General features: G+C 45.4%; 3 protein-coding genes across 3 annotated transcripts in view; 1 reads left to right on the top strand and 2 right to left on the bottom strand.

Annotated features, from left to right (window-relative positions):
• LOC117644044 overlaps window positions 1–9105 on the top strand; it is a 66063-nt gene extending 56958 nt beyond the window's left edge. The window contains exon 10 of the mRNA XM_034383230.1: window positions 8998–9105. Within this exon, the coding sequence (XP_034239121.1) occupies window positions 8998–9105 (108 nt within the window). The remainder of the gene's footprint in view (window positions 1–8997) is intronic.
• Window positions 9106–14438: 5333 nt separating this feature from the next.
• On the bottom strand, window positions 14439–16745 carry LOC117644043. Its single transcript, XM_034383228.1, has 7 exons — window positions 16726–16745; window positions 15799–16136; window positions 15678–15722; window positions 15102–15602; window positions 14885–15025; window positions 14668–14811; window positions 14439–14593 (listed from the first exon to the last, which is right to left on the bottom strand). The coding sequence occupies exons 1-7, from the start codon at window positions 16743–16745 to the stop codon at window positions 14439–14441; spliced, it is 1344 nt and encodes a 447-aa protein (XP_034239119.1).
• Window positions 16746–19812: 3067 nt separating this feature from the next.
• On the bottom strand, window positions 19813–21901 carry LOC117643894. Its single transcript, XM_034383051.1, has 5 exons — window positions 21389–21901; window positions 20974–21322; window positions 20692–20886; window positions 20267–20609; window positions 19813–20121 (listed from the first exon to the last, which is right to left on the bottom strand). The coding sequence occupies exons 1-5, from the start codon at window positions 21736–21738 to the stop codon at window positions 19880–19882; spliced, it is 1479 nt and encodes a 492-aa protein (XP_034238942.1). The 5' UTR covers window positions 21739–21901; the 3' UTR covers window positions 19813–19879.
• Between the last annotated feature and the right edge of the window lie 146 nt (window positions 21902–22047).

The raw sequence follows: 22047 nt of genomic DNA, 5'->3' as shown, positions 1-22047 counted from the left end.
TTGTATGAAAATGTAACTCTGCGGAAACGGCATAACGGCGACGCAGACGGTCATTCTTACACATTTCGCATACTTTGTTCTTCTTGATTTCTTCTCAACTTCCGCTCCAGCTCTTCTCCGAAGTACTCTATTAACTCATGCAAACAAACCTTTCTTACTGAGAGAAGTACTGATATGTGCTCTCATGTCAAGTGTTCAGCGGAGCGTTGCGCTGGCTCGGACTCCCGTCCCCTTACGAAGGTCAGTTACCTTTACACCTTTCCCCATTCAGTGCCCGTAACAACGGGACGTCCTCCCAATGTTTCTCACATTTGAGGATACTCATGTACTAAGCGATCGTTTAACACACGCAACTTACCTCACGAATAGCTGGATGGAATGTATTCACTGCCGATGAAATTGACGAGCTACACTGATTTGATAATCGAACAACAAACATCAGCGAACATGTCTAGTCCTAGCGTAACACTATTGAGCTGATCTTTTCTGCATGTAAAGATCAGACGGACAAAATATGTGCATCGTTAAATAAAAAAGTTATAAAAGAACGGAAACAAACACTGAGAATCCAAACGCTATGAGTATAGCGTCAATTGTTGCAATGCAAAAGGATTGCTCACATAGTGCAATCCCCCCCCCCCGATTCCCACGTATAGAATAGGGCATTTTCGGGACGCAATGCACGTAAGGTGCAATATGGTTATGGCATTGCACGTATGGTGCGATATCTCAGCTGCATTGCGCCATACGTGCTATACTCCTGGTTACCGACATTTTGAGAACTATATTTCCTTACTTCGAGATGAGTGAAAGAGTCTTTTTGTCAGCAATTATTGCCATTTGACAGCAATTGACATTGAACTGCACGGGTTTGGTCCAAAGAAAGCCGTTTTTTTCGGGTTTTCAGACAATTTATTTTACCTTAAGTTGCGTGCATCAAAAATCCCGGGTGTCTGGTCGACTAGGGGCTATCAGGGTCTCAAAGTACACATATTAGGCTACTTTTAGACGCTTAGAGATAGTGCGGATTCAAATTAGAAGTCATTTTGAACATAGGAAAAGACCCAAAAAACGGCATTTTTCGGCGTTTTTTGAGGTTTTTGCGACCCTACACTGCCAATATAGCTCCGGTGCACCTTTGTGACACTTTTTTAACTTTTTTATGGCCCAAGAAGTCCTTTGGAACGCTCAAATATTTTTGTCGCATTTTTAGCCGTTTCGTACCACTGTGACTAGGTTGGAGTGCAGAAACAAGCCTATCAAACAACAGGCTGGCAGTGGATGATTTAAGGAGGATTTCATGAAACAGTGAAGTTTCTCATGGTGAGGTGAAAAAGCCGTGTGAGTAACTCGAGAGCATGCACACACGTATCATGCAGTAACCTTAATGTCGGTCAACCTCCCTCCCTATGCTCCTAGTGGCAAGAATGAGTTGCGAAACATCTTAAACCCAGAATTCCATCGCTGGAAATTTGCACATGGATCCCATCCTACTCCACAACAACACAACAAGGCATGGTTGAGGTTGAGTACGGACATAACCTGTCTTTGCGGAACTTCTTGTTTTTACGTAGTCGATAGATAATACTTTGTCTGTACACAGTCGCATTTAATTTCATTCGAACAATTGTTCACATCAAGAGCACAACCACAAGTTCCCTCCCGTGCAATGCCAACAAGCTCGTTGACAATTATCGCTGAAGCAGGGTTTCGGGGTGTATATCACAGGCCCTACTCATTTTTGACCTACCGCTCTTTTTCCGAGGTGGTGCAAGCACATGCTTGTGATATGCCCCTGATGGGTCAAGCTTGTACGTTAGGAGTAGGCTTCCCTTTTCGCGGGGGAAGGCATTCACACAAAATTTGACCTACTATGGGAATAGAGCTTAATTTTTGGCAAGACCTGACCTACCAAACTTAAACGTGCGTTTCGTGCTGTTGTCAGTCGCCTCACCTAGCCTGACCTACTGCGGTCCTGTTTTCTTCTCATAGCACACACGTCGCAGCAAAAGGTAGCCTCGCGTCGCCAGCCTGAGTTCGGAACAAGCCAAACAGCAGCTAACCAAGTATCGCGGCGCTGACTGCATGCGACGTTGCCATTTCGTACGTCGTCTGCTAGGCTCGTGCTTCGCACTCAACTACTCTAAATCTTCGTATACTCGCTCACTCAGTGGCTCTTTCTTATGCCATAATTATAAATATTTAGTTACATAAGATGTGAGAGATTCATTTCTCTAATCCAAAAACAAACAAAACACGAGTACACTATGGTAACATTGATACCAAAATTCACCATCTAGTAATCTAGTACGTTGAAGTACTTACTCATGGCTCGGGTTGATGGGGCTCATAATGGCAGCTGTTGATGTTGATTTTTGGGCATACAGGACATGAGCCCCGTCCCGTTTGAGCCCCGATGGTCTGAGCCCCGACCTGAGCCCCAACCTGAGCCCGGGTTGAGCCCCGACTTGAGCCCCGACCCAAGCCCCAATTTCCAGAGCCCGGATTGAGCCCCGACCTGAGCCCCGTTTGAGCCCAATTTGAGCCCCACTTGAGCCCCATAGCAATAAATTATGCAAAAATGCGTGATTTCAGGTCGCGGGGCTCAAATGGGGCTCAAGTGGGGCTCAAATGGGGCTCAAACGGGGCTCAGGTCGGGGCTCAATCCGGGCTCTGGAAATTGGGGCTTGGGTCGGGGCTCAAGTCGGGGCTCAACCCGGGCTCAGGTTGGGGCTCAGGTCGGGGCTCAGACCATCGGGGCTCAAACGGGACGGGGCTCATGTCCTGTATGCCGATTTTTGGACACTGCTTCACTTTTCCGACCGGAATTGCTTCTGTCATGCAGGAGTGGGTTGAAAATACATCACCGACTTGTAAAAGGAACTTGAGCTGGTAGCCGCAAGTTTGTGGGTATGGTGTGACTGTACAAAGAAAGTTTTCTCTTAGAACCACACTGAGCACAACTCCAAAAAGCGCGACATTGTCGAAATGTCGGTGGAAAGATGAAACTGATCCGTTGGAAATGATGTTTGTCAACATAACTGGCGGACAACTGAAGCGCCATCTTGACGTCAAGAACCTATATAGCCCCAATCCAACTGACTGACTCATCCACTGACTCACTCACTCGTAGAAATGTTTGGGGTCAAGGAGTAGTCGTAGAGACTTGCGGCTTTTTCCATTCGATTCCAAATTTAATAGGAAAATAGGGAAATATCCCAAAAATTGAAAATTTCGCACCGTTTCCGAGCAAACCTACTCAATCTTCTAAAAAGGGGACCGAATGACTAAAAATTCTTATTCGCCCCATCGGTAGGTCTGGTCGAGAATTTCCGAAACTGCAGCAGTCGTTGGGTCCCCGCCACCGGCATTTGGGTAAATCATCATCATCAAGAATCTATATAGCCCCAATCCGACTGACTGACTGCGACTCACTCACTGACTCACTCATAGAAATGTTTGGGGTCAAGGAGTGGTCGTAGAGACTTGCGGTTATTTCCATTCCCCTCTATCCTTGTCAAAGCAGTCTTCAATATTTTCCGGACCTTGTATGCACCCATTGACTGCCACAGTAGCCAATGCAACACAAGCTATCTATTCGGGCAGTAAAAGTAGCTTAATTATATGGTCAAAAGCTGTTAAATAGACCTTTCAAAGAAGCAGCACATTTACTTCCTTAGAAAATTTGCCTTTGGTCACCACGGAAAATACTTCGGCACGCGCCCCACACATGCGGGGGTCTGGGGGCTCCGCCCCCAGCGAGCAGCGCGAGTATTCACTCTACAGTCTTGAGTGCAAATAATCTACTTGTTGCTTTTCGCACTACTGGGAAGAGGGGGGCGGCATAAGTCGGGTGGCGTCCGAAAGTGCCACCAAAGGTGCGATTGCAGCGCGCTTTTCAGGGAGGACGTGAGCGGAAAGTAATGTCGCCGCGCCGAAAGCCCAGGCTCCAAGCTTTCTGGAGGTGCTTTTACCTGTGCCGCCCGGTCTCGAGCATACCAGCGGCTGGGCGTGCAATGTGAGGGAGACGTTCGCGATGCAGCCTTTGTTGTTGTTAGGAGCGCAGCAGCAAGGCTGGTTCGGCTGCTCAACTCCCAAACAAAAGTGAGTCGTGGTTTGCATTTTTGTTCAAAATCAAGCCACGTTATTCTTGTCCAATTCACTGCTTGAACGTTTTGTTGACCTTTATTTACGCACCGTGCCTTTTCCCCTTTTGTCACGTTTGCTTTCACTCTGCTTCCTTGCTGTGTTTGGACATTGTGAGGGACATAACCCCACCTTGATAGTTTAGCAAGTTTGCTGTTGAATATTTTGCTCGAATCGTTACTGTTTCCTAAGCTGCTGCCCTTTTTCTGTTGTTTAAGGAATGGAGACGGATTTAATGATGAACGAGATCTGTGGAGGAGGAGCACAGAGGGCTCACAACTCTACATGCAACGCCTGGATGGAGATACTCCAGCAGGGCGACAGTGTGGGCAGCTGACAAGTCACTTTTTGCCTGCTTGAAAAACTACTGTCATGGTATGGGTTTTGACATTATCCATGCAGAAATGAAGGAGTGGATTTTGTAAGGTTTATCAATTGAATGTTGTCATTAAATCAATGATTCATTATTCATTGTCCGTGTATGACTCTTCATGAGACGTTTTTCTTTTCTCTGGCCGGCCAGGGAATCGTGTCCCACCTAGGCTCACAGTTGATTCATAAGTCATAATTTTCACTCAAAATTTATGTATTGTAGTCTGCAAGTGAACGCTTAGGCTTTGTCTTAGCTCTGGACCAGTGCTGGGTTGCTGTCTCTTTTTAAGCAGGTTGTTGGCTGAGCGATAGCGAAGCCTGTTACTCCAGTGGGGTTGAAAAGTTTTTCCTGTCTGTCTGTCCGTCTGTCTGTCTGTCCGTCTGTCTGTCTGTCTGTGTGTCCGCACTACTCCTCCTGAACGGCTCGGCCGATCTCGGTGAGATTTTGCACACTTCTTGGGTATGTCCTTGGCTCGGCACACGCGAAATTTCACCATCCTAGCTCAACTGGTTCAGTTTTTATAGCCGAAAAACACCTAAAAACGGCGAAAAATAGAGCTTTCTGCAGATAGATCACTTCTGGATTGGAGCAAGGGGGGTCAACACCTTGACAAGTTGAAAAGTGACAAGGGTGAAGATCGTGTTATCTGTAGATAAAACAAACTATTTAGAATGTAGGGGGGTCTGGGGGGCGGAGCCCCCCAGCATTCAACAAGTTAAAAAATAACCGACAATGGACAAGCCATTGCCTGCCGCAGGCAGGCTAGCGCCGCAGGCCAAGGTAGGTACGCCAGGCGTGGATTGGAGGAACAGGCAGCGAGACATCGCGAAGCCTGTTACGACAAGACGCGGTCTGGCGTAAACCTACCTTGTTAAATGTGAGTAAACTATGTTGCAGACAAGTGCGATGCATTTTGAATGTTTGCTTTTTGTGCCCTACTTGTTAAACAGAGTGTGTTCTTATTACAATATGAACACAAACCTGTGATGCCAACGCAATATTACAACTTTGGACTAACTTTGATAATATGAACTAGTCTTGTGCATACAAACAAATATTCATAGCAATTTTCAATTTTTTTTCTTCTATATTTTTCTAGCAACCAACTCAAATTTCTGATGGTGTGGCATAATCTCAGTGTTTGTTTGTGTTCATGACCCTGTTGGATGGCATTGTGAATATGCTCCTGAAGTGCACTTTCATTTGAGGTAAGAAAAGTATGGACTTCCTTCCCACAAACTGCCACATCTACAAGAAGTTAATTGGTATCATAGACTAACTTATTGATGGCAGGTCTGCTTCTTGGGCTGAGCTTGAGTGTCATTCTTATTCATTTTATTTATATGGACAGACCTGATAAAGTCCAGAGGTGAAACTTACACATTGAGTTAGTTATGTTTAGCACCTGATAAGAATGATATTTCTGCATTTGTTTTGATTAGGTGTGTCACTACATAGTTTTACCCAAGTTACCATGAGTGCTACATCAAAGCAGTTTGAGCTGTATCTTTTGTTTTGACTGATTTATCATTATCTGTGTGCTACTTCCCGCTGTCCTTGGTGGAGTCCCTGGTTCCAATTTAATGTCAGAAGCGTGCCCGGGTGGAAGGAACTGAAGTTCTAATTATATCTGGGAATTGCAACTTAACTATTTGTTAGACTGTACGCCACATACTTTCTGTTTATAAAATAACTTAAGTTTTACTATATTCAATAAGTGTAGCCTATTTGCAGACGAACAGCAGTCAGACTGCAGACTGACCGATGCAGTTTGACTGTAGTTCAACTGTAATTTAACTGGTGAAACTGCAGTCTAACTATAGTTAACTATAGTTGAACTGCAGTCTGTTTACAGGAAAACTGGTAGTTTTTTCGGACAGAGCAGTCTTGTCTGCAGTTTTAATCATGGTTTCATCTCGCCAGTATTACAGAAGCTTTAACTCGAGTTTTATATTGAAGTTAAAATTATTTTCGAGAAGTATTTTCTGAATTTTAGTCACAAGTGTGGATTTGGAAATGACGTTCAAATTTAGTTCTGCAAGCCCCCACCGCCGACCCTGGCCCTACTCCTTCCATGTTCTCTACGTGGTTGTTTGTAATGCTGTGCCATCTCCGCAATGAGAGTGGAACCCGGTTGAAGGCCGGGCGGGCTAGTCGGGTCGACCAGTCCATGCCACACGACAAGTGCTGTCGGTATTGACTAAAAATTGGAAGGATCTAGTATTGACCAACATCACCTTCATACGTTACCACTGCATGTCACCGCAGACTTCCTAGTAAGGCAGAAGAGTCTGAAGAACCGAGCGAATCATGCGTGGACCCAACCTAATTGTCGCCCGTAGACGCCATCGAGTGCTAACACGGAATTCCGTTTTTCTCCACTTCAGTGCAATATTCTGATTCAAATTTTTCTCTAACGTCTAAAGCAGATATTTACTGAAGTGGCAGATGGTGTAACTTGCAAAAATAACTTAATTCACTGACCTAAATAAGAAATCCCGGTTGACAAACACTCACAGCGATCCAAGCGCCACCTAGCGGCTGATCCTTGAAACCTGGCCTTGCAGCTCGGCGGCTGACAGTAGACCACACGGTGTGGTAGGATGAGGATTTTTCCACAGTTTGCGCACTACCCCGACGTCTAAGAATATCGCAATAATTTTTATGCTCAACGTTAAATTTTGGCTTCACCCCGCCATGCTTAATCTCAGAGAAAAAAAAACATATTGATCGACGTACTGATCCTTGCCTTCCAGTCGTGTCGGTTTTCAATAGCCCCTTTCGCTCGTCGCCGAGTGAAGAACAAAAGGACTCTAAAAGCCCGGAACCAGTAGCGCGCCACCAAGCGGCCGTTATAGCGAACTGTCAAAAGCTGAACCCTGATTGGTCCAAGCGTAGATCCGAACGAAGTTCATAGCATCGGCCGCTAGGTGGCGCGCTAGTAGTCCCTGCACTGTGATTACTTTTGTTCTTCAATCGCTTCCTCATTCCTGACTGCATTGAAAAGGTATACTATAAGTGTAAATTGAAGCGTAATGGTGTCTAGACAATGATCATGCAGATACAATTACAGATAAAGCGTTGATATACTTGAGTCAAAAGAAGTATTTTAACACACTTTTGAAGTATTGTTTGACTGAGCAATGGTGAGTGTAACATAGCTATAGATCAAGCTGAAGTTTCGACACTATTTAAGAACTTAACTCTTAACTGGAAATAAACTGCAGTCAGACTACTATTACGAGTACCACCTGAACAGTACACAAACTTGTAAATAATTTCAGAGTTTTTTCACACTTTGACTGCACTGAAGACCGCAGTTTGCGCACTGCAGTTTTTCACTGTAGTCGGTACTCAGTTAAAACTAGACTTCCTTCCACCCGGGTGAATCAGTAGAGCATGAGACAGTCAACAGAAAGATAAAGTACTTCATAACCTTCATCCAGATTCTTATATATGTTTGTAACAAATTTGGCCTACTAATGGAAATTTATGTGTATGGTTGTATTGGAATCAACGAACTACTTTGGTACGTTTCCTTTGATCTTACGAGAAGGCGTCATTTGTCCGACGTCCGTTTGTCCGAATCTTATGTTGAGATATAATATTCAAATTTCTTTTACTTGTGTTAAGTATCAAACTATAGTTATTTCTTCAATAGTCTATTCTTTATTAAATAAGGTGCAACAGATGTTTTCAGTCCTCTAATTAGGTCTAATTTTCTCGAAAAGTTTTGTAAAAAGTTATTTTATAAAATGACTATTTGCTTAAAGTTATTTTACAAATTAAGTATGAAGATATTTAAATAACTTGAGGTTCCCGCGCTGCGCCGGAAGAGCGGTGGGGGTTCGATGCGAGAGCAGTCGAGTCTCGTCGGGTCGACCTCTCGATTCACACTCGCTCGTTATTTGCAGGTGTTATTTTGAATGTACCGAAACAAAACGTCGTCTGCGTCTGTAAGAGCCTGTGTATTGAAGTGTTCTTAAAGTGTTATATAAACATTAACCGAGGCTACTGTGTTTCTGAAATCACCAAACCATCTCTCCCAGAAGAGAAGAACCCTTTGTACGGACTGCTTAGTACTGTGGTACGTAGTATTTCGTATTTCTGGCACTTACAATACCTCTTCTGCTTCCACTTCAGTGGTTAGAGCTAGAGCTCTAGTTATAGCTTTCTCTTCTTGTAATGCTGATCGGTACATTTCAATAAGTTGCGTGGCACTATGTTATCTTGATGCTAGACAGCCCAGCCATTGTTGGTGTTTAACTTAAGTTGCCAACCCAATTTTTTCTGCATTGTGAGCAGGGGTTATGTCCTGAAACAATCTTAATTTTCAATATGTTTTCTGTGTTGACGAAAGCTGAGGGAATACATGGACCTTGTTGTTTGTGCTTGGCGTCATTGAAATCGTGTCAGGTATGGTGGTGGCAGATGCCTTACGTATTGTGTTTACCTCTTCAAATAAATTCTTTCTGCAGTTTCAGTATTCCTATCTCATCCATGGATTCAACATGACGCAGCCTTTGGTCAAGAGGATAATTGGATTCCTACTCATCACATCAATGGGTATCACTGTATCTTCTTGAATAAAATGATTTTAATTTCTCCTGTGTTTTATCTTGTTTGCGACACCTTCCTGATTATCATCAGATCAGTCATCCCCTTGACTTACTGCACACATAAGCGCGCATTAACGTGTTTCAAAAGGACAGCACTTGGAACAGATATTGGGGGAATATTGCTAACGTGTAGCATCAAACAAGGCTAAGTAGAATAGAACGAAGTTTAATGAAACAAATTTACTTGCTCTAATCTCAGAAAAAGACAGTCATATGATAATATAAAGCTTACAAGCCTCGATAATTAGAAGCTAATAAGAGAAAAAACAAACCAATCATGAAATGAATGAAAGAAGCAAACATAGACAAGAGGAAAAAGACAAACAAGTCCTTTGATTAATAAAAACAATAAAAAGATATCAGAAAGAGGCAAAGCAATATAATAAGAAGCATTCAAGCTCAAATTGAGAGTGTGACCCCCAACAGAGCACACATTGATATGAGAAGGAAAAGACAACACATTCCTTTGATTAAACAAAAAGATAAGAGACACAATGTGATCTAATAAAAAGCTATCAAGCTCAAATTGAGAGTATGACCCCCAACAGAGCACATATGATAAAAGAACGAAAAGACATGTCCTTTGATTAAACAATAACTAGGGGTACGCGCCGTTTAGTGTGGGCGCGTAGTGTGGCTGAGCGATGAGAATTAGTTTGTACACTTCAGACTTGGCTAAAGTTGACGAAATATGCAACTTATGGGCTCATATATAGTGAAATGTAGGTCTGGTGTATAAATGGAAGTGATTTTCGTTATCAGCACACAAAAAACTGTTGGGATAAACGTCAAACTCGATTCAAAAATTTTGGTCCAGAATTGGTCAAAACTCGGTAATGCGTGAGTCTGAGAAAATTTCGGGAGTCATTTTTGAGTTCAGCACACCAAAAACTGTAGGAAACAATATTGAACTCGACTTGCAAATTTTGATCCAAAATGACCTTATTTGGGATGAAAATATAAGTCTGGAGTCAAAATGGAAGTGATTTTCGTTACCAGCACACAAAAAACTACTGGGATCAACATCAAACTCAATTAAAAAATTTTGGGCCAAATTTGGTCAAAATTGGGTCAAGCGTGAGTCTGGGAAAAATTTGGAAGTTATTTTTGAGTTCAGCTCACCAAAGACTGCAGGAATCAATAATACACTGGCGGAAAAAATTAAGGGGACACTTTTTCAAAGTGACCTCAAATCTCAAGTTTCAGAGCTAGAAGGGTGCAACTTTGAAACAAGTTGCCTTCAAGTGTTCTGAAGACGCGTGCAAAGTTGCACTGACGAGGTTGGACCGGGAGCGGGTGATTCACCCCCAGCAAATTTGAAGTGCAAAAAAACGCAACTTTAGAAGCGACCAGCCTGGCTCTCGGGGGTCAAAAGAATCGGAAAACGGTACAGAGCGATTGCTCTTGACGTCCTCTACAAAATGCGACCCCCGGGAGACCGCTAGGACAAACCCACCCCCTACAACCCCCACCCCCCTTCAAAATCCACAATTCTTGAGGTACAGCCCTGAGATCGGGCTGGCGTCATCCTCTTGGTCACCCTGATCAAGAGGATACCGCGTCTGAGCCTGTGCACCCCGTTGTCACCCTCGGATAGGCCGAAACACTTCACCCCCTTTCAACCCCCTGCGATTTGAGGAATTTCTGCTTTTCGGATGGGGGTGAAACTCACCACGGGATTGGTAGACGTGACCCTGAAGAGCGTCGAAAAGGTCCCATGTCGATAGCTGCCCTTGGAACCACGCAAAGACACCCCCAAGTTAGGGGTGCACAACCCCCAAGCGGAGGGGTTGAAAACAGCCGCGCCGCTGGGTGGGCCTTCCAGACAGCCAAAGCCATCGGGTACATGCTTTTTAGCCCTTGAATTAAGGTCTCTTCACAATTTTTAGCCTAAAAACTGTGTTTTGACGAAAAAACAACCCCTGTGTTTGCGGCCTTGTAGGGGCTGAATCAGTAGGGCTACGGCCGTGCCGACCGCGGCATTGGATGCTCCAAGGCCTCCTTATCAGACACCTAAAAATTCAGAATTTTCCAATCACGCGTTACCAGACAGTTAGCGCAGGTTTCGAACTCCTGCTCACCGTCCTGCCGGGAAACGCTCTCAAAAGGTAGGCAACCCATCCGGCTTCGATGTCAGTGATTCTTTTACTGCATGATTCTGCGGGTCGGATTCGATTTGCTGGGTTTGAGATTGATCAAAAACACAAGCTGAACCAATCTGATCAGCTGAATCATGAAAAAAGCGGAAAAACTGAAACGGAAGCCAGATGGGTTGCCTACCTTTTGAGAGTGTCAGTGATTCTTTTACTGCATGATTCTGCGGGTCGGATTCGATTTGCTGGGTTTGAGATTGATCAAAAACACAAGCTGAACCAATCTGATCAGCTGAATCATGAAAAAAGCGGAAAAACTGAAACGGAAGCCAGATGGGTTGCCTACCTTTTGAGAGCGTTTCCCGGCAGGACGGTGAGCAGGAGTTCGAAACCTGCGCTAACTGTCTGGTAACGCGTGATTGGAAAATTCTGAATTTTTAGGTGTCTGATAAGGAGGCCTTGGAGCATCCAATGCCGCGGTCGGCACGGCCGTAGCCCTACTGATTCAGCCCCTACAAGGCCGCAAACACAGGGGTTGTTTTTTCGTCAAAACACAGTTTTTAGGCTAAAAATTGTGAAGAGACCTTAATTCAAGGGCTAAAAAGCATGTACCCGATGGCTTTGGCTGTCTGGAAGGCCCACCCAGCGGCGCGGCTGTTTTCAACCCCTCCGCTTGGGGGTTGTGCACCCCTAACTTGGGGGTGTCTTTGCGTGGTTCCAAGGGCAGCTATCGACATGGGACCTTTTCGACGCTCTTCAGGGTCACGTCTACCAATCCCGTGGTGAGTTTCACCCCCATCCGAAAAGCAGAAATTCCTCAAATCGCAGGGGGTTGAAAGGGGGTGAAGTGTTTCGGCCTATCCGAGGGCGACAACGGGGTGCACAGGCTCAGACGCGGTATCCTCTTGATCAGGGTGACCAAGAGGATGACGCCAGCCCGATCTCAGGGCTGTACCTCAAGAATTGTGGATTTTGAAGGGGGGTGGGGGTTGTAGGGGGTGGGTTTGTCCTAGCGGTCTCCCGGGGGTCGCATTCTGTAGAGGACGTCAAGGACAATCGCTCTGTACCGTTTTCCGGTCATTTTGACTCCCGAGAGCCAGGCTGGCCGCTTCAAAAGTTGCGTTTTTTTGCACGTCCGAATTTTAGGGGGTAAATCAACCCCTTCCAAACCAACCTCGTCGCTGCAACTGTGCACGCACTTGTAGGACACTTAAGGGCAGCTTGTGTCAAAGTTTCAGCCTTCTAGCTCTTAAACTCGAGATTTGCGGTCACTTTGAAAAAGTGTCCCCTTAATTTTTTCCGCCAGTGTATTAAACTCGACCTAAGAATTTTGGTCCAAAATGACCCAATTTGAGATGAAAATGTAAGTCTGGAGCAGAAATGGAAGTGATTTTCATGATCAGCACTCCAAAAACTGCAAGAATCAATATGAGTTTCAATTGAGAAATATAGATATCAAATTAATCTATAATGGGTAAAGTATGGGTCTGCGTTCATGGATCACCCTTTGTCGTCACCAATACTATGATGCCTAACCACTGCGATTCCTTCAGTCGAGTAACATTTTATTGCCAGCATTGAATCGCTTAATTGGCTACTTGTCTGCTTGAGTTACTATTCGATTTATATTTTTCTTCAAACCAATGAACTCACAAATTTATTAGTTATATTTGAGAAGCCTTTTGTCATTCTTTCATTTTCAACCAGTGAATTAAACAATTTAGACTGGAATATGTAATTATAGTTTATATTAAGTGACTCACTTTTGGGCAGTCTGATCTGAAGCATTTGACGGGGATCAAGTTTTGTCAAATTCAGTTAATCGTCTCATGAAGTTCAATGCTGAGGCCACTTGTTGCTCAATACGCCAACATAATTCATCTTATTCATGTCTTGTGATATTTTATCTTTGGAGTAAAGTATGACAGTATAGTATTAACATTGGGTATTGGGCTAAGGTTCAGAGAGCCAACTTTTAAATCATTACCAATACTAAGTTCCATTTACCGGACACAAACTTTGGTGAAGTGAAAGGAATCTTCACATTAAATCCGATTGCCAAGTCACTCACCGCTCAAAACCTGAATCGTCTCTTTAAACCCAATATCAATTCAAAATCTGTTAGCATTAAATATACACATCTATATATTGATTCTTTTAATCAAAAGATGTTAGGACTAGAATATTTATGTTACTTGCATCATTGCAATAGAATGACATTTCCCGAGTCAAACCAAGACAATTAACATGTCTTCTAATTTCAACAGAAGTTATTCATTCATTTACCTGATTTGATTGACTATGTTATTTAAAAATGAAGATGTTATCAGAGGAAACAAAATCAGTAGATGCATACAAAGTAAAAGGCAAAGAAAACATTCTATTTACAATCCACAACTACACTCACAGTGCACTGACCTGAAGGAAGATTCCCCCGTGACGGGGGAGGGGGGAGAGGGGAACGAAACACGCAAACCATTCTCACTTTCAGTTTTCGTATTTTCCTCTGTTGACAATCCGGAAGGGTTTCAATCATTCTTGAATATTAAAAAAGTAACTCAGAACCTATTTCGGAGCCCCTTTGCTCTTCAGTTTGTTTATTTGCAAAAGTGCCGTCCCGTCTTGCAGACGGCTTGCAAGCGCGGCTGCCGGTATGAGAAATTGGGCGGCCACACGGTGCTACCAACCTAACAACGCTAATAACCTAGTTCAAAACGGTGTTTTGAATATTTCAAACGATGATTATTGCTGATCTAAGATAAACTCCCCCTGAAGGATGTTTAGGATACATCAGGTGTGAAGTTTGGATACTATTCGATCAGTAGTTGCTGAGAAACGTGAGTGAGTTACAGACAGACAGACGCACGACCAGTCAGTTTTTGGTGCGCCCAAACACGGCAAGGGCTTCGCTATCGCTCAGCCAAAAAGATAAGAGAGGCAAAGTGATCTCATAAAAAGCTATCAAGCTCAAATTGAGAGTATGACCCCCAACAGAGCACATATGATAAATGAAGGAAAAGACATGTCCTTTGATTAAACAATAAAAAGATAAGAGAGGCAAAGTGATCTAATGAAAAGCTTGTAAGCTTAAACAAAAAGAAATGCTTTGAACAGAGCCAACATGCATTAAGACAATCTTATTTAAGAAAAGATTTGAGCATACAAATTATTAAAGTAATTAAAAGTTTGAAAGCTGAAGTCAAAATTTCACAGGTAAAGTGGCTCCCACTTTCTAAATGCTTGTCGACACTTGGGGCATGGTTTCTTCTGGGCCTTGAGTGTTTGCAGACAGTTAACACAAAAGGCATGGCCACACCTGAGCCTGGCATTGACAGTGTTGACTGTGCAGACAACGCATAGGCCTGTAACCAAAGATAAAGATTAGTAGAAGCTACATACACTTGCCTCAAAAGTAAAAACGCATTCAAGTACTCACCAACGCTTTCAGCAACCTCCCTTGCCTCCGCTTCCTGCTGAGCTAGGGTTGGAGGGGTCTGTGGTCGTGGAGCAGGCTGGGATGCAGACAGTTGTCTAGCTCTTGACTGGGGTGTGGTCTGATGCCTCTGATCCTGGTTCAATCCTGAAAAATGAGTGGCACATAAGTTGTAGCAGTCGCGTTCATGCATTTAAGAGTGCCAAGATCTCTTACGTACCACTCAGATAGGATCTGACACTGGCTTGAGCTGACGTGTTCGAAATCTTCTTCGCTGGCTGCTGTGATAAAGACAGGGATTTCCTCTTTTTCGGTTGAGAGGGTGGAATGAAGTCCGAATCGTCACTACTGTAAGAATCATCTGAAAAGAGAAGCGCCACATTAAACAAGATGTTTAGCTTATCATGTGAACACGAGAGCAAAGAAGATGGTCGTACCTCTAAAATCAAAGTGATCCTCCGGGAATTCCTGGTCCTGGGTTAAATCAACTATGTCGCCCCCAGCCCCGCTGGATGACGCTTCCTCCTCTTCAAAGCCTTCGAAGGCTCCATTAGAACCATTGCCTCTTGATGAGCTGGGCACTGCTTCCAGGTCTGGAGTCCTTGATGCAGCTGAACTAGTCTTGACTCTTGAGGTGCTCGGCCCTGCTTGCAGGTTCAGAGTCCTTGATGCAGCAGAACTAGTTGTGCTTCTAGAGGTGCTTGGCCCTGCTTCCAGGTTCTGAGTCCTTGATGCAGCAGAACTAGTTGTGCCTCTAGAGGTGCTTGGCCCTGCTTCCAGGTTCAGAGTCCTTGATGCAGCAGAACTAGTTGTGCCTCTAGAGGTGCTTGGCCCTTCGAAGAAATCTGCAGACCTAGTCTTGCTGGAGCTCAGCATGTCAGGAGGCATCTCTGTGACCTGAGCCTTCCTAGGAGAAGCCGCCAATGAATTTCCCGCAACTGTAAATTAAACACAAATATAATAGAACCAATAAGACAGATCTAATTTGAAGGAAATTCTGAGAGGACACTTACAAAACGATTGTAAAATATCTCTAATGCTAGAGCCGGAGGAGAGCGCTGAAAGGAAAAAAGGCAGATATAGAAATGTGACAAAATGTTAAGTGCCAAATCTATTGTATAAATCAAAACTTACTGAAATTCAGATTGAAAGCAAGATTTACTGGAGTACCAGTTCCAACAGTGGCAACAGTGGCAATCGCATCGGTGGCTGGATTGTGAGAAAGTGGTTCAGCATTCAGATTGTCGACATTTGGCTCCTCAATGCTGGCCTCCACATTCGGGTTATCGATTGTAGCCTCGACACTTGGTTCATCAATTGTAGCCTCGACACTTGTTTCATCAATTGTAGCCTCCATTTCTTCTTGAACGGCAAGAGCTCGAGCCAAGGCAAGATCAGCCTGCTCTTGCTCCTGCCTCTCTAAAGCCTGCCTGGCGATGGCCTGCAGCCTTCTCTCCCGCATTTCTTGAGGACTGGAACAAACAAAATAGGAATTGTAGCATACTTGAACAAGTTCTATGAAGCATCATACTGTAGGGACTAAAATCTAATGATGTTCCCTTCATTCTAGGATTAAAAATAAGCTGGTCCTTGGGCAACTTTGAAATGCAACTCCAGCACTTAACCTTACCAGTACACAGCAAAGAATTAACCTAGAGCGAAGTTACAGCTTTGACGGTGTCAAAAGCAGATTGAGTAAGATAGAACGTGTTTCGTTAGGCGTAGAAACAGCGAAAGAATGGCCTTTAGCAGCAAGACTTGACTGTCTCACAATGGCGGGCTATGGCGTGCCTTCATGTGAGCTCACTTTCAGAGCCTAAAACGAACCCTTGAGGAGGCACAAACTCATCGTGACATGAATCGTAACGAAGCATGAAATCAAGGAAAGTCTCGTCAATTATGAAAGCTCGATATGATTTGAAACAGAGACTGACTTCCCAAAGTAACACGCGCCGAGCAACGCATCAGTAAAATCGTTCTGTTTCTTTGCCTCTCGACTAACTGCTCCTTAGAACCCAAGACTCTTAGATAAGTTTGAGCTTTCCCAAACACACGACTTACCTTAAGTTTGAATCCGACATGATTACAGGTTGAATCACTGACAAGACACTCTGAACACGCACACAATCCGCCTCACTTGACTGCTGGACGAAACCGAATGAGTGAACACCAACACCGCCGGCCGGTGCACCGGTCAGCGCATGCGCACGACCGACTCTTTAGCCTCCAACCCAAAGCTTCTCAGCCGCAAGTGACGTGTTTTAGCAGCTCACGTAAAATCGGTGTGAAAGCTAATCTGTTATCATTAAAGTAGCTAATCGCAATAAAAATATTAAGTTAAGAGGTAATTTTTATTTTTATGGTTCGCTATTTTATCGGATATATGTGGTGACCGATCACACACAGGGAATGCCGGAAACTTGCTATGGTGGCGGGAACATCAGGAATATTTGAATGCTTGCTTCGTAAAACGAATAAAGGTAAATGAAAACAGTTTTTAAAGTTGGCTTGAAGCAAGTGATAGGTTTGGCAGTGCCGCTCAGGGCGGCAGAGTACATGAATCTGCAACACAAAAGAAGTGGCACATCCCAGTGCTCGCCCCGCAAGCCGTGCTGGACAATCACTGACTGCCCCAGATTGCCCGTGCTGCCTTGTAAGGTGCTGTTGTCGCACTCTGACCTTCGCTAATCTTCGCCCGCCCGGGTCCCAGCGACAACTCTCATGCACGTCGTCGGGTCACTTCGTCGGTGCCTCCAGAACTACGCGTTCCCTTGCGCTACCTTAAACCGGAGTCATCCTAGCCGAGTCCAGTGGTGAGCACGGCAATGCGACTAGCACACCGTACACCGCACGCCCCCGCCCGTGTCCGTGCATCGTGCAGTCGAGCGGTAGCTTGACGCACGTTGCCGTCGCGGCCGGCCTCGTGCACCAAGCGGGCGAACTTCAGCGAGCTGGACACAAGCTGTGAATGAAGTGTGGCAGGCGGCAATGAGGCGGCCGGCGGCGAAGCCCGCACATACAGCACCGAGACGCTCGCACCCCGTTGGAGACCCTGGAGTTGCGCCCGGCCATCATGGAGAACAAGGTGCTGCGGCCGGCCGCCGGCGCCCCGTGTTCCACGAAGCCTCAAACCTCTGGTGCTGGTGCAGCGCCGAAGAAGTCCGGGCCATCACGAAGGTGCCCTCCATCCTAAACGAGATTCGCGCCGACTCCACCACCAGCACCGCACAGCGCTCTCATCGGACTATCTCTCTCGCACTTTTACGGGACACCCCATGAGTGCGAGAGAGAGACCTCCCACTCGGAATCCGCCTGCAGTCGCCGGGCACCTCGCCCGCGGCTCCGCCCCTCCGGCCACCTTCGCAGTGTCGCGCCGGGCTACCCCCTGCTGAACGTGGCCGGCCCAGCTGACCCCACCCAATGCCGGACAACATCAACGAGACCCGGTCGAGCCCCCTGCCACCGAGGAGATCAGCAGAATCGTCGCGGGGCTCAAGAAGGACTCGGCGCCGGGGGTGGAGTAGATTGCAGCACGGCGGCGAACCGGTGGCGGCGACGCTGCGCGCAGCGAGCCGCGGCTCATCATCCAGCGCATCATGATCACCAACACGATGCCAGAAGAGTGAAAGCCGAGCAGGATGATGCCGCTGCAGACTGATTCCGAGAGTCGTTTTCCGTCGCGCTATCTCTCGCGCACTCATGGGGCGTCCCGTGTAGGTGCGAGAGGGACACAGCGACGACAACGACTCTCGGTATCAGTCTGCAGGCCGCTCCCGCTGGCCAACCCCGCCATCGGGCAGTACCAGTGCGGCTTCCGGCCGCGGCGCTCCACCAACCACCAGATTCTGCTGCTGCGCCTCATCCTGGAGCACCGTTGGGAGGGGGGAAGGACACGCACGTGCAGTTCGTGGACTTCGCGAAGGCATGTGACAGCGTGCACCGCCCCTCCATGTACGCGGCGCTGGCCAACATCGGGACGCCGCGCGGCCTGCTGGACCTAATCTGAGTCTCTCAAGAGGGCACGTCCTGCGCAGTGCTCTTCCGGGGCGCCCTGTCGCCGTTTTTCGACGTGGCCTCGGGGGTAAAGCATAAGGGGACCCCCTTGCCCCCCTGCTCTTCAACCTGGCCCTCGAGGGGGCGGTCGGGGAGTTACACGTGGACCAGGAACGCCCAGAGCTGGTCGAATCAAGAAAGGGCAGGAGTGAAGTGGTCAAAGCAACTGGATAACAGAACTTGCGAAAGATGCCCCGTGAGAACGAGATGAACCAATCGGGTGCTTTGACTCTGTTAACATTGGCAGTTTTGAACGACCCAAGTGGCCACTAGCACTTCAAATCGGGTCTGGTGCGGCGTAGTGCCTACCGAGAAGACCACTCCCCTTTGTACGGACGGCCTGTCCTCGCTGTTCTGGGCCCGAAACGGTAGACGATCAATTGTGGTCTCGCCTGTCAAGTCAAGCCACCCGTCGGCGAGGAGCGCCTTTGAGGGTAGGCCAGCGAGCCTGGTTTCCGACAGCGGCGTGTGGCTGGTTGCCTACTCACCCTGGCGAGTGCCGCCCCCTCCCCCAGGTTTCATGTGCATTGTTTGCCGAGCAAACGCCAATGTGATGTCGAAGAAATGCATGCACCATCTCTGTTCATCATGCCTGGAGAGGCTGTCAACCCGTATCGTAAAAATATGCCCCAGGTGTTTCCAACCATTCCGGGCTTGGCACCAATTGTAATGACTACTTTATCTGATATAAATTTGTTAATTGATGTTTTCTACCATCTCTGTAATTGTGTTTTCTGATTGATGTAAAACTGTCTGGTTTTCTTTGATTTGAATATTCAAAGGGCTTATGCCTTCTGATATTGTGTACTTTCTTGTTACTTTCAAAATTGTTGAATAATCATTTGCATCACAACTTGGCATCATTTATTGGTACAATTCCTTGCTCCCCCTTGCTGACTGACATTTTGCAACTTTTAAAGCAGCTTCTTTACTCATACGGAACCACATGGATTCAAGTTGGGATAATGATGCACACAGATGTTAGAAAACAATTTAATTGTTTTTACAATATACAATCTAATGCAAACTCAATGACAACCTATTTTTCCTCAGTACAAACATGTGTTTTCAATTTTTAATTGGCATAGTCAAAAATTATGCTAAGTATCGCAAGCAAAGTGATATACTACAAATGAACAGGATCAGCACAATACGAAACCAATCACTGAGCCCCAGCTTGTCTTACAGGCTCCAAGAAAAAATTGTAGACATTCATGACTCTAGTAGAGGCTCTATGAAGGAATGTTCGAATGCTTATCCTGCCTTGCCTGAGTTGGTTTGTGTAGTTCATTATCATGATGTCATTGTTCATAGCCTGGACTGTTCTTGGGCGGTTAATGGGCAGGCCAGCATCAAGTGTCCTCTGAGTAGTGAAAGCTTCTCTTTCATATTTCCGAAGAGCACCTGTGCCAGAAAAAAGTGTTAATAGAAAAACTATTGCAGGGAATCAATTGAGAAAACTTTAGTCTAAAGTCAATTAAGTAACTACATATGCAGATAATACAGCAAATTCTAAGAGTGCAATTTACAAAGTATTCACAGTACTTACTTAGGAAACGATACACGCCTGGCCTGTTTGCTCCAGTTTTTGAGCCAAACATTTTGTTGGCAGTTTCCGCACAATTGTTCGTCCTGTGCTCTGCTCTATACACACTGAGAGATTCAAATGCTGATGCTGAGAACCAAGTATCAGTGTAGTAATCAAAAAGAGCATTTAACTGATCAAGTCTCCCTTCACGGTGAGCCTCTGCTATGAGTACTCGAACGCCCCTTTCCATATAGCGTTTTGGAAGTAAGGGCACGGCAAGCAATGATCTGGCAATGCTTCGACATATTCTGTCCTCTCGTAAGAGGCCAGTAAGACCTAGATGTCGGGTCTTCAGTGTCACAGCCTGTAGATATTGAAATAAAGAAATTAAATTGAATATTGAGACAGACCTTTTGTGCAAAAGCTTCATATTCCACAATACTCACTCTACAGTGGTGCCAGTAACAGCCACACACAGGACACCGATACACTTCTCTCCAAGCATTTTGCATAGCCGCCTCGAAGTCAGTAATGACAATCCTTGGTCTGAACCTTGGAACACGTTGCTGTAGAAAACGCAGGACTGCCACATACTCTTCTTCAGACTTGCCAGTCATTAGAACCTGTACAAGAGGCGTTGCCTGCAAAGGAATAATCCAATTAGATTGTCAGTGTGAGATAAAAGGGAATGCTGCTTACCCACATCAACAAGAACAATCTCAGCTTACATGATAGTCTATCACTCCTACAATTTGCAGCAGTTGTGCTGAGTTTGGCAAAATGGGTCTACTTTTGAAAGTACCATCACAAGATACAACTCTTGTTCTAGCAAGATATTGCCGCATTCTTTCAGAAAAAAATACAAGGGATATAGTCCCTGGACCTCGACCTCGAACCATGCCAGCAAAAAAGTTGTCCCCTTCATCTTGAGTAGCTGACAAATGTGGATTGTCATTTAGAAGATTTCCAAGCTCTTCCAAGCTTCCAGGAATATTCGGGTACAAGCCACCCCGAGCACGAGATATAATGGATCTCATTGCGGAATTTGTAATTCTTGCAGCCACATCAACATCAAACCTGGAAATAATTTTAATTAACAACAATCCAATTTAATTATGTGGAGCAATGGAAAGTCTGCCTCACCTTTCTCTGACACGGTTTAGGACTTCAGCAGGCGTTTCAAAGGGTCCATCTAAGTTAACACTTTCTTGTATAATCTCCCCTCTCAGCTGTCTTACAAGGTGAAAATCTTCATCAGCAGGACAGGTGTGCTCAAGCAGATTAGTCCACTGGATCCTCCCATTGTAGATTAAAATTCTCGCTGTTCCATGACACCACTGAGAGGTCCAGTTTTTACAGCGAAGATTGATTGAAGTGGCATTTCCTCCATCAAATTCATAGCTCTTCCCATTGTTAAAGTAATAATAGAATCCATCATGGCAATGATACAAGACAGTGCCCTGTCTCATCCCCTGAATGACAGCCACATTCATTTTGAAACCTGAAAGACAAGAAAATTTCAAAAGTATGTAAAAATGAGGAGAATAAAATAGTAGGGAAGAGTCTGTTCGAAGAAGTTGAGGTTATGCACGTTTGAAAGAACCTGTGCTACATGACGCGACTGCCGGGCTGAAGCAAACAATTTTGCTCCTTGCTGACGGCCGACTACTAAATTAGCGCACTTTCATCGTAAAAATCCTCACCTGAACTATGCCAGCACGTAATCTTTACTCTTTACTCTTCAGTGGTGCAAACCAAGACGACGTTCAACGACGTGTGGGGTGCGGTTCGCGCGCTTAGCG

Source organism: Thrips palmi, unplaced genomic scaffold (genome assembly GCF_012932325.1).
Source record: "Thrips palmi isolate BJ-2018 unplaced genomic scaffold, TpBJ-2018v1 HiC_scaffold_17, whole genome shotgun sequence".
Taxonomy (NCBI): Eukaryota; Metazoa; Arthropoda; class Insecta; order Thysanoptera; family Thripidae; genus Thrips; species Thrips palmi.
This window is presented reverse-complemented; position numbering and strand designations above follow the sequence as displayed.